This window comes from Ictidomys tridecemlineatus, chromosome 2, assembly GCF_052094955.1.
Source record: "Ictidomys tridecemlineatus isolate mIctTri1 chromosome 2, mIctTri1.hap1, whole genome shotgun sequence".
In the NCBI taxonomy this organism is placed as follows: Eukaryota; Metazoa; Chordata; class Mammalia; order Rodentia; family Sciuridae; genus Ictidomys; species Ictidomys tridecemlineatus.
The window spans coordinates 116,790,342-116,803,120 of record NC_135478.1 but is presented as its reverse complement, the minus strand read 5'-3'; the positions used below and the strand labels follow the sequence as shown (position 1 = coordinate 116,803,120).

The window sequence follows — 12,779 nt, the reverse complement described above, 5'->3', positions numbered from 1 at the left end:
GCTGCAGAGGCTCAGCTCAAGCTTGCAAGCTACCCAGCTTATCTAGGGAAGCTGATAAGACACACCTTCCAAAAAGAAGAGTGAGGCTGTAACAGTCAAGGACATGGCTCCTCTGAACCCAAGAGGGAGAGGAAAGATGATTCGGCACTCAGATTTCTAAACAAGAGCTTTGACGTCCAACCCACTAAAGACTGGCTCTCTGACACTGGAAGAAATGTTCCTTGCCAAGGAGGTGAGCAATGGAAGGAAACAATGGAGGAGGTTTGCTTTGGGGACACAGATTCATTCATTCTTTTTTACCAATCTCTTAGGGGAACCTAAGAGAGCTCAAAGACAGCAAATTTGAACCAGTTCCCCTCCACTGGATCTGTGTCCTTGAAACATGGCTTACCCTCTCCAGGTCACAGGATTCCCATTTATACATTGAAAACTATGTCCCCATCATATTCCAAGGTTGTGGCACCATATAGGTGTCGATGGAAGCATTTATGGTATGAGGGGTGGGTAAGAGCTTGGCTCTGATGTCAGACAGATGTCAGCGGTAAGTCCTGAATCTGCCCCTTCTTCGCTGGATGCTCTTGGGCAAGTCATTCCTCCCTTCGAGGCTCAGTTGATTGTGTGTGAAGTGGACTCAACCTACCTACCTCATTAGCCTATGGTATACTCAGAGCATGGCACGTACTGTCCACTGGTAAATGGAAACCCTTATTTCTAGAATAAGGGCCCCCAGCAATGCAGAATTTAGAAAGCACCATCAATTTGCAACTGTGATTCCAGATCTGGAGTTCAACAGATCTGGACAACCTAGCGAGTTGCACCAAGTAGGGTGAGGAGCGGTCCCTCTGAGCAGGAGCTGGCCTCAGCCTATAGCCACACAGAAGGCTCATTCCAACTCCAAACCTGTATGACCCCAGGACAGAAGCCCAGATCTCTGGCCACTTGGGGCAATGCATGCCCCACAACCTGCCCTCTAAACCATGCTACAATGACAAGGATTAGACTGGGACATCAGGACAAATGCCTCCTTCTGCATACAAGAAAGAGTCCTAGAGAAGGGAAGGGACTTGGGCAGGGTTCTGAGGGAGCTGGTGACAGATCTGGGACCAGAACCTGAGCCCTCCCAGATGCTTTGCTGACACTCTCTTGACTGCCATTTTTCAATTCTGCCCTCCTCAATTGGACCAACCTGGCATTTCCTTACAAACCAGGACTGAACAGAAAACCTCTGGGCTTTCTGAGGGATTCCAGATATCTTGCACATTTCCTTATTCAAAAACACTAGAATGTGCAACCAGCCCTGGAGCTGATTCTTAAAAAAAAAAAGAAAAAGAAAAAAAAGAAAAGAAAAAGAAAAATACACACCCAGCGCTTGTGTGCACAACCATGCTACCCCTAAGCTGGGGACAGCAACAGGTCCCAGCCTCCAGGCTGCCGTAGAGGGCTGCCTGCCTTCTCATGGGGAGGGGCTCCTCAGTGGTGCTCAGTGCTGCCAGCCCTAATAAACACACACGTACATGTACACCCACCCCTAATAAACACACACGTACATGTACACCCACTCCCATGCACACACAAGGACCAGGCTGGCCCATAAGGTCTACAGCCATGCAAGATCTTGAGCTGGCACCTCACAAGATGCAAACATGGCTGCAAAGGGGTGCCAGGCTAAGTAATGGGGGGCAGGTGGTGAAAAGAGGAGGGCAATACACACACCACACGAACACACACACACACACACAATCACATCCTTATTATTTATTCATACTTAGCATCACACAGACTCACAAAAACAGTTCACACAAACAGATACACATACATACAATGCCTAGAAATACGTTTGGACATCTTCAGACAGACGCACATACAGGAGGTGGCTGGCTATGAATCCAGAGGCTGGGCTAACTGGCCCAGGGCAGAGGGAGAACTGAGGCCTGTCTGTCAGTGAGGAGATAGGGAAGAGGAGACCCTGCCTGCCAAGGGAGCAGTCCACAGACACTGACCTGGGATCATCATGGAGGGGCCTCCCAGCTCCTGGAAGTGGCTCCAAAAACTGGGAACATGGGGTGCAGTTTGTTTTGTTTCCAAACTGAATCTCTCCCCTTTGCTGAAGGCCGGGCCCCTTTTGGCAGCCCGATTTATTATGGTCCCCTGCCCCAATAGGCCTGCCTGTCCCAGGGAGCTTGTCTCTCCTATATGATTTTCTCACTGAAACCCACACACCTGTTCCTCCATAGGACAGGGTCTCGCCAGGCACCTCAAGGTATGGCACCCACCCCTACACACAGCTCAAACACGCCAGAGGTACCCCCACACCTCCAGCCCTGCAACCCCCAAACTAACAGGCCACACCTACAGGCCTGTGGCGGTAGATGCCACCCCGATGAGCCCACCTCCAACGCTGGCGGCCCCCCGCTACCAAGGAGCATCCCTCCAGGAGCCGCTGTCCCCCCACTCCCCAGGCGGCTGCGCCCTCCCGCAGGGGCGCCGGGCACCTACCTCCTTCTTCACGGTGCGCAGCAGCTTCTGCCGGGTCTCCGCCCCTGGGGGACAAGCCGGAGGGCGCGGGTGAGCACGCGGTGGGAGAGACCGGGGCTGTCCTCCCTCCCGCCTGCGCCCACCTTACCCGCGGGGGCCGCAGCCATGGCTCGCGCAGCGTCCTCTCGGCTCAGGTCCTGTCGCAGGCGGCGGCAACGGGGAAGGCGGCGGCGGTGGCGGCAGCGGCTCCGCGGCTAGGTGCGCTGCTGCAGCTGCGCGGGGCGGGGCGAACGACAAAGACCGCCCAGGTCGTGACGTCATGGCGCTGCGGCCCCGCCCTCTGGAACACACCCTCTGTAAAGCCCGGAGGCAGGCAGGAGGGTGCGCGGAGCCAACCAGCCAGCCCTGGCCTGCCCCAGCCCGCCCCACGCCCAAAGCCACTGTCCACCTGCTGCGTGGGACCGAGAGGGCAAGCATGCTTCATGGAATGTCTGATGGGTGCTGGATGGGCGCGAGCAAGTTGTGTAGAGATGGTGGGGCTGCCACTGCCATTTTCTGAGCCTGTATCTGCATTCTCTCTTTAAAAAAATTTTTTCATTTTTTATTAACACATATAAAGAAAACTTTCATTGAATCAGAAGATATAATACAAATTATGGTGACCTTCAAATGAAACCTGGCTCCAAACATGGGCATTTGGGAATGTGCATATATAAAAATGTGCATTAATATCTGTACCAGAGCATGGTACAGAAGTTAACGGATAGCCCCAACATGAGTGATTTGCAAGGGGGGGCTGCTGTATGGACTCGGGAAGTTCTTGGTTCTCCAGCTTCAGGGGTGAGCACGACGTGAACATGGCCTGCTCTGAAAAGGAGCCGGAAGATCTTGTACTTGAAGATCTTGTGGGCTGGGGTTGTGGCTCAGAGGTGGAGCACTTGCGTAGCATGCGTGAGGCACTGGGTTCCATCCTCAGCATAAAAATAAAGGTATTGTGTTCACCTACAACCAAAATAAATAAACTTTTAATTAAAAAAAGATCTTGTATTCGAACCCTCATGAACACTAAAATGTCAAAGTGTGGCAAAAGCCAAAAATGGTGCTGGGGGGCTGGGGTCCTGGCTCAGTGGTAGAGCACTTGTCTAGCATGTGTGAGGCACTGGGTTTGATTCTCAGCACCACATATAAATAAATAAAAATAAAGATCCATTGATAATTAAACAATATTAAAAGAAATGGTGCTGGGAAGAGAGGTGGGAGAAAGGTCATTCTTATTTCCTAACTACAGTTTTAAGGAACTCTATTATATCAAGACTTAACATAATGCTTGAAACATGGCAAATGCTAAACTGCATTCTTAAAATGGGCAAAAATGGGGTTTGTATTCTGAAATAGGGTGGTCAGTGGAGGTGGGCCCAGAGGTAGAGCAGTTTGAGTAAAAAAAAAAAACAGCAAGCACAAAGGCCCTGAGGTATGAGTGTGCCCTCTGAGAGTGTGACAGAGAGTAGACCCACTGGCCTGGAGTGGCATGAGCAAGGGGAACCATAGTGGGATGTGCACAACAGGGCTGGTGGCCAAGATCCTCTTAGGGCCTGAAGGCTGCTTTCAACATTCATGGGAGCCTAGAGATCTTGGAAATGGGATAAAACCAAGATAGGTCCAAAGGCCAGAAAGGGGGGACCCTTGAGAATATCCGCCTGGCAAGGACAGTGTAGTTGTGTGTTACCGTTCAGGTAAACAGCACCGTCTCTTTAAGATCCACATTTTCTGACTTGGGACACGTGCCTATTAAGCTAGAAGAGGGGATCCCCACTGTCAGAGATGAAGTGCTGAGTCCACAGGAGACTAGAGAATGGGAGATGCTTGCTTGAGAGCAGAAAATAAATGATGCTATGGTTCTGACCTGCAGTGTCCCCCAAGCTCATATGTGGAAAGGGTGGTCCCCAATGCACCAAGGTTCAGAGGTGGGGCTCTTAGGCAGGGATCAGATCATGAGGACTCTGACCTCACCACTGACTTAATCCACTTGATGGATTAATCCATTGATAAGTGGATGCCCTGCTGGGAGACAGATGTAGTTGGAGGAAGTAGTCACTGGTCACCTGCCCTGGAAGGCTTTATCCTGTCCTTGGACACTTCCTCTTTCTCTCACTTTTCTTCCTGGCTGCCTTGAGTTGACCAGGCTGACCATGAACTGAATCCTCTGAAAATCATCAGACAAAATAAAACCTTCCTCCTCTAAGTTGTTTGTGTCGAGTATTTTGGTCACAGCTCCAAAAAGCTAACACAAATAATAATGGTAATAAGTATAAAATTACTATAGATTGAGGACCTGGTATGTTCTGGGCACTGTGCTGAGGTCCTTGGGCTTTGGTTGCATGACCCTATTGAGCCCACTCCCACTTGTCCTTATGTCATAGATGAAGAAAACCAAGAAAGGGGTTTTCCAAGTGCATACAGTGAGCAAGCAGCAGCTCAAATTCTGACCTCAGGCTCCAGTGGTGGATCTTGCTTAGCTGCACCCCTAAGTCAAATGGGGTACTTTAGAATAGAAGGATGCCTACGCCTTACTCTAGGAGCCACTTTTCACAAACCATGCTTTTCCTTTCGTGCCAAGCAGGGGCTCTTGAAAACTGGCTTGTGCTGGTCTTTCCTTGATATTCTAGAAATTTTCCTCCAAGATAAAGACCTGATGTGTTTCAGCTCTTCCACCATAGGAAGGTGGGGCATGAGTGGGGCCAGGGACTGCCAAGTTCTGAACTCGGAGCCAGTGCCACCACAGTTGGACCATACACTAGGAGGGCACCATCACATAAGATCAGCTTGGAAAGTGTTGGGAAATTTTCCTGGAGACCAAAGCCTTCCTCAGGATCTGAGGATCTCCTCACCTGATCCACGCTGCCCTCACCTGGACTCATACCAGCATCACAGAGCAATGGTGCAGTAGCTTAACCACAAGAGGCCTCTGCTTCCTGCAGTGTCACTTCAGCACCCTCTACTGAGGAAGCCCACATCGTGCACCGTGTAAATGGGAAATGGTGTAAAATCCAGGCTATGGTGGAGGAACAAACACTGAAGGAAGGAAGGAAATAAGATCAGAGCCAACATTAATGAACTTGAGAATAAAAAATAACAACCAAAGGATCAATGAAACAGTGTTTCTTTGAAAAGGTAAACAAGGTTGATAAGCCTCCATGCTAACATAACCAAGAGAAAAGGGGAGAAAGGCCAAGTTTATAAAATTAGAGATTAAATAGGTAAAATCACCATAGATATCACAGAAATCCAGAAGATCATTAGAGACTATTTTGAAAACTTGTACTCCAATACATTGGAAAACCTGGAAGAAATGAATACATAGCTAGATAAATAGGATCTACCAAAACTGTAGAAAAAGGAAACCTAAACAAACCAATAACATGAAATAAGATGGAAGGCTTTTCATTATTGTCTCTAACAAAGAAAAACCCAGGGCTGGATGGACTCCCAGCTGAGGTCCACCAAAAACCTTTAAAGAAGAAGTGATGCCAAAATTCCTCAAATTACTCCATGAAATTTATAAAATTTATAAAGCCAGTATTGCACACATACCAAAACCAAATAAGGACACATCAAGGAAAAAACCTACACACCAACATCCCCAAAGAACTTAGATGCACAAATATGGGATGTATGTTTTCTCTCATATGTGGGAGATAGAGAAGAAAAAGGGAAAGATAGGTGGGGTGGATCTCATGGAAATCAAAGAAAGAACAGTAGAGAAAAGGGACCAAGGGGTAGGAATATTGGCCAAAGTATATTGTTATATTGCATGCATGGATGACTATGTAACATTTTGATCCTAACCACAAGCCTGGAGTGGGACAGCTGTTTAAATCATAGGTGTCAGTATTGACACAGAACTGCTGTTATGGGGGGTGCCAATCAGCCTACCCTTTAAGAAGAAATGATGGCCCAAAAGTATTTGTGTGATGAAATCCCAGGAGACACTAAAAGGGACACCAACATTAGTCTTTACCAAGAGGCAGCCTTCTGGGGCAGGCAATGTGGCTCTCTGAATTTAAATGTCCTGGTAGAAATGGGAACAGAGAGAAGTCAAGCTAACTGAGAGTTGGAAATCCTCAAGGTAATGACCCAAAGAGCTGCTCCTAGGCACTGCATCCCACCTCTCTTTTGGTAGCAATTATGAAGGTTTTATTTTTTCCTCACAGAAATTATAAAATAGGTAGGGAATAAACATCTTAGTATGTGATGGGTATTTGGAAAGCCAGCTTCATCTATCATTGTACAACAAGTCACCACTTTTACAAAACTGCCAGACAGTCCAGTCCAGGAACCTACCTCTCCTTGTCCCCTCTAATCCAGAGGGGTGCATTGTCAGTTCCACAGGGTAGCCAGCAACCTACACATCTCAGTGGCTATGAGACAAGCATTCATGACTTTGCAGGTGGGTTTTGACTTTCCCTTGGTCTTGGCTAACCTTGGTCCAGGCTTTCGGTTGGGTTTAGATTCCTCGCTGTGGGTCTCCTTTCAGGATCCAACAGAGCCATGTTCTTCTCATGGCAAATGATAGAACCACAAAAGGAAGAGCGTGGCATGGAAGGCCAGGTCTGGCACATGCTCATATCAAGTCCTCCACCTTATTCTATTGGTCTGAGCAAGTCTGAAGGCCATGACTTAAATCAGTAAGGTGGAGATGTACCCTCTGTCTGTTCTTTTGGGAGACACCACAGTGTCACATGGTTCAGAAAGAAACAGTAGAACTGGGCTGGGGATGTGGCTGAAGCGGTAGTGCGCTCGCCTGGCATGCATGCAGCCTGGGTTCGATCCTCAGCACCACATACAAATAAAGATGTTGTGTCCGCCGAAAACTAAAAAATAAATATTAAAAAAAAGAAACACTAGAACAATAGTTCTATCCATCCCAAATGACTGACATCCCGCTGTTGCTCTCTCTGCAATACAACACTATTGCATGTGGTTGTCGATGGAACCTGCCTGGGCCTATGCTTCTCAGCTTACATGGGGCTACATTATAATAAACCCATCAGAAAATACTGAAAGTCAAACGTACTCAGTGCAGGGACCTACCACACACCCTTGCTCAACATCACTGTCGCAGGTCACAGCCCACTGTAGAGGGTTGATGGTTTCCCCTCAGGATCCCGAGGCTGACTGGGAGCAGGACTTGCTGCCTCTGCCCAGCATTGTGAGACAACATCGTACTCTCACCAGCCCAGGAAAGAATCCAAATTCAAAGTACGGTTTTTACTGAATGTGGATCACTCTGCATCAATGTAAAGTCAAAAAATCCTAAGTTGATTGGTGAGCAGTGCCTCTCAGGTGCCAGCCAGAGCGGTTCCCCTACTGTGCCAGGCTGTGGGAAGGAGGCTCCAGCAGAGCCTATGGCAGCAGCGACCCCTTCAGGGTACCAAGCTACTGAGCAATTGGAGCACCGATTGCTGGTTGGTTGTCAAAGCTGCAGAGCATCCCCGCTGCCTGTGAGGATGAGGCCTCTGAAAGGGGAGCCACAGGGAGGAGATGGAGGAGAAGAGGGGGAAAGGGAAGGGCGTGGGGGGAACGGGAGGGAGGAGGAGGGAATGGAGCAGAGGCTGGAAGAGGAGGGAGAGGTGGACCCTGGATACAGGGAGAAGTGGAGAAGTTTAATTGATCCACAGGTGATATCAACACAAAGGAAACGAAACTTGAGGATGCTCCTCACAGTTCAGCTCAGTTCTGGTTGAGGAAATGGTGAAACTGCACGAACTGGTGAAGAAAATTGGAAGCTGTACTGGGAGGCGTGGAGGGTGGCGGTGGCCTCAGCTGGAAGCTCAGAAGCCACACAGGATTTCAAGAGGGCCACAGAGGTGTTCTGTGTTGCCAAAGAGACCACCTCCCTGACCTAGCAGCTGCTGGAGGATGACAAGTGCCACTCTTCCTGGCAGGAGCTGGTGAATCTTGGAGGACCAAGAGGAGAAGTGAGCTGGAGCAGAAGGAGACTGCAGCCAGGTAGGATACTGCCATAGGCCTCATGCGACAACAGGAGGAGAAACTCAAAAGAGGGCCATCAGCAAGTCCAAACCTGATTTTGAACTCAAGGGAAAGTACTATATGCAGCTTGAGCCTGTGGATGATCTGGCTCTGGCCAAGGGCGAGTACAAGGCAGCCCTGAAGAATCTGCAGAGCATCTCGGGCTAGATCCAAGAGCAGACACACTGCAGCACGTGGGGGGCTCAAGGCAGCAGCACTTCTGCGGAGAACCTGGTGGAGGGCTAACCTGAGCCGGATGCTGTTTCTGTAGCAACTTTGGGTCTGAAGATGACTCAGAAACCCAGATTGTGTCCAGCTTTAGTTCAGGAACAAGGAGCGCATCTGAAATGCCCGACCAGTTCCCTGCAGTCACAAGGCCTGGCAGCCTGGATCTGCCCAGCCCAGTGTCCCTGTCAGAGTTTGGGATGATGTTCCCAGTGCAGGGTCCTCGAAGTGAACGCAGCAGTTCTCCTCCCAGAACGTGAGGGAGAATAAGACAAGGCAGGAGGGGCAGAGGACAGAACTGGTGAGAAAGCCAACAGCAATCAAGGCCTCAGCAACTGCAGTGGCGATGGTAGCAAGGGGAAGAGCCAAAGCAACACCTCCCCTGAGGGCCAGGCCTTGGAGACCCGGATGAAGCAGCTCTTCCCTCCAGGGCTCCAAGGGAAGAGATGGGATTAACGCTGACCTAATAATGGTGCAGATGGGCTGACACATCCAGGGCTAGGGCCCATGTGCCAATCAATATTTATACATGAAACTCAGAACATTGTGCTAATAATAATCATTTAATAGATGCCAAACCTTCATCATCTACTCTAAACTACTCTAAGGAAGTTTCAGTGACCTTGAGGGCTAAAGAATTTCTGTGTAGTAAGAGCCCTTGGGATGGTTTTACAGAGCAGGGGTGTTGCAGGTGGACTATGACCAGGGTCACAGCCTTTGCAGAGCTGTCCCTGTAACAGTGCTGAGGAAGCAATAGTTAGTTCCTGTGAAAGAATGAGCCAGGAGGAGGGCTGGAAGCTTAGCCAAATCACGGGCCCCAGCTTGCATCTCTTTCCCTTCTGACCCTCACTTTGTTCACTCCCATTATATCCCAGAGCATCTGAATATTTTTTTAAAAAAACCCATACACATAACAAAAAATTAAGTACTCAGAGCACACCTTTTTGACCTAATGAAAGCACAAAATGAAATGCAAAAACATTTCCATTACCTCTGGTGTTCAGAGTTAGCTTTTTAAAAAGCATGCCTCCTGGGACACCCATCAAAACCCTTTTCTAGCAAGGCTACATTGCACTGCACTATTTTTTTTGGGGTAGGGTGAATTTCAGTGTGGGGAAGAGGAGATAAGAGTAGCAGGGATAGGTCATAGAAGGGAACCTGTGGCTTTGGGGAGAAGTTTCTATAGCATAACCTTATCCTGCGAGCCAAGGAAATTCATTCCAGCAGAAGTACATGTGAAGAATGGTTGGGAAGAATAGGTTGACAAGGTGTTAATATCTCTGTAGATGGTAACTTTCAAAATAAACTATGTAAAGTTATGCTTCACTGGTATTCCGGAGAGGAGACTGTCGTTTAAGCTTGGAAAGGGAGTAGGCCTGTGTTAGTAAGGCTGTTAAATAGGAGCAATGGAGTCTGCTATGCTAATAGTGTAAGTGTTCAGATGCTCTTCTTTATTTTCATAATTATGCATATTTAGAGCACTGTATTTTGTTCTGTTTCAAGAAAATTTAGCATTTCTAAATGAAAACAACCTCCCTATTTCAAGTTGTCTGTTAACAGAGCTGTATATTTTAGTCCTTTGTATATCTCTTCATACTGTAGGGGTTTCTTCTTTTTTATCGACTGATACAATATCCTGATTGCAAGGTTATTTTTAAAAATAGTTTTTAGTTATAGATGGATGCAATATCTTTACTTTGCTTATTCATTTTTATGTGGTGCTGAGGATCGAACCCAGTGCCTCACATGTGCAAGGCAAGCGCTCTGCCACTGAGCCACAACCCTAGCTCCTGCAATGTTATTTTTTACTTGTCTTAACACTTCGATTATAATAAAAATTGCTTAAGAAAGAAAAAACACAAACCCTAAGTCACACCATCTTCAGTCAGGCTCCAACTGCACCTGTAAATAATTCATGCATATGTTATTTTTATTTGAGATTGTATTACTTTAATATATTTGTGGTGCTGTTATCACTTAATTTCTTAACTTACCCACTGTGGTGATGACAACAGTTTCTTGCTAGGACCCTGAAGAATGCAGCACTCCGTCATACAACTGAGCCGACATTAGTGAACATTTCTCCTCTGGGCGCAATTTGGGGTGGATAAGAATCAGATTTACAAAGCAACACCCTCTCTTTGCCGAGCTCATACTTTGCTCTGTGGCCTGTGCTCAACTCTGTGTGTGTGTTACCTCATGTAGTGACTGTAATCAATTGGGGCTGGATGTTCTGATATTATTTCAAGATAAGGAAAGTGATTTGCCGCAAGTCAATCAGGTAGGAGGCCAAACAGCATTCTAACCAGCTCCTCCTGACTCCACAACCCTTTCCTCTTGTGCTTGCCAGCCTCCAATTGCCAAAAAAAAAAAAAAAAGTACTTTGTAATTGTAGCCTCATGACACCTTCACCCTATCTTTGTGGCGAGGGTTCCTTTACAATGCCCATTTGGTGGTTTGGAAAATAGAATCTCAGGGAATTGAACCTAATTCTTCAGTTATAAATTTGTAAAGCTGAAATTTAAATGTAGTTCTACTAGAATCCAAATCCATCCTGCTTCCACACAGCTCATGGCTGACATATCAACTCTTTTTCCAAGACTCCATCCTGAGCAGGTTTCAGAAAGAACTCTGGCTGGCTCTGCTCCCAGCCCCTGGACAAAGGTTGGCCTCCTCCACCGTTGGTGTCATCTTTCCTCTGATTGCCTGGCTCCTTTTCAGGCTCTCTGAGCTCTCCATTCCTGTGTCAGTTTTCAGTGACATCACCTGTTATTCATGTTTTTACAGGCCTCTAGGAAGAGAAAATCCACATGGATTTCAGAATGGTTCAGGATGTAAATGACTGGTCAAGATTGACTTGGCCCCCCTAAAAGGGGATGGTATTGATGGCACAGGGGTATAAATCTCATGATGGGCCAGAAAAATCATTCACAGAGCAGCTAAAGGTCTATGTAGAGTCTTAAAATGGCCACAAGCTACCTGAAAATCTGGGTACCACTTCATCTGGAAGTCTATAGCCTCTGTCTGCTGGATCAAAGTCCAGTGGCTTCCTTTGGAATTGGATTAGGTGGGAAAATAGCTCCTATGCCATTTTGTTATGAAAAATGGTAATGGTGATATGATAAAGCTAGTATTCCTAGACCACTTTGCATACATTATTTCATTTTAATATTCACAAAGTCCTTTTACTTGCTGCCGTAATCGTTTCTAGCTGCTATAACAAAATACTCTTAACTGGGAAGCTTAAAAAGCAATTATTTATTTCTCCCCATTTGAGAGGGTGGGAAGATCAAAGTCAAAGTTTTGGCAGATTGAGTTCTTGGAAAGAGTTCTTGCTCATAGCTAGCTTCCTTCCCACTGTGTCCTCACTTGGCCGAGAGGTCTGGTCTCTTCCTCATCTTCTAAGAATACTAATCTCATTTTGGGAGCCATGCCCCCATGGTCTATCTAAATCTAATTACTTGACAATAGCCTCACTTCTCACGCCATCACTCTGGCATTAGGGCTTCAACATATAAATTTGGAGGAGACACAAACATTCAGAAGGGAATGCCACTGTGGAGTCCTGGGCATATTCTGTATCTTCTCTGTGCTTCTGCTGCCTCATGCAGCTGATCAATGGGCGTGTGTGTGTGTGTGTGTGTGTGTGTGTGTGTATCATCACATTCAACTTAAAAACAAGTGATTAGATGATGTGTGCAAGTAACTCTAGATTTAAATATATATATATATATATATATATAAAATCATAAGTGTCAAAATACAAGCTGAACCCAATTCTAAGAAAAATTTTCAGTGTGGGAGTTAAAAAAAATTTTCCAGAGAGAATAAAAATGTGGGTTTGTCCCATGATATAAACGTTTAAGGAGATCAAATACATACTTATGAAATTAGACTTGATAATTTAGAAGCAATTATATGTTTATATTATATATAATATGATAAATATGTATTACTATGTTGTGCTTCCACATTTAGAAATCAATTTCTAACTCAAATTCTTCACAGTCCTCTCCAACATCGGTGTTTTCTCATCTCCGAAGCCAATT

The 12,779-nt window shown here is 46.7% G+C and overlaps 1 protein-coding gene and 1 pseudogene across 3 annotated transcripts in view; one reads left to right on the top strand and one right to left on the bottom strand.

Annotated features, from left to right (window-relative positions):
• Positions 1–2,811, bottom strand: part of Sgsm1 (small G protein signaling modulator 1) — a 74,983-nt gene extending 72,172 nt beyond the window's left edge. For 2 of the 3 annotated variants that reach the window (XM_078039631.1, XM_078039630.1), the window contains exons 1-2: positions 2,624–2,778; positions 2,497–2,540 (exon numbers count right to left, since the gene is read on the bottom strand). In XM_078039631.1, coding sequence (XP_077895757.1) covers positions 2,497–2,540; positions 2,624–2,642 — 63 coding nt within the window. In that variant the 5' untranslated portion in view covers positions 2,643–2,778. Of the gene's footprint in view, positions 1–2,496; positions 2,541–2,623 lie in introns of all 3 variants that reach the window. The other variant, XM_078039629.1, reaches the window with a different exon arrangement.
• Positions 2,812–7,982: 5,171 nt separating this feature from the next.
• On the top strand, positions 7,983–9,217 carry LOC101957752 (SH3 domain-binding protein 5 pseudogene; annotated as a pseudogene).
• The last annotated feature ends 3,562 nt before the right edge of the window (positions 9,218–12,779 follow it).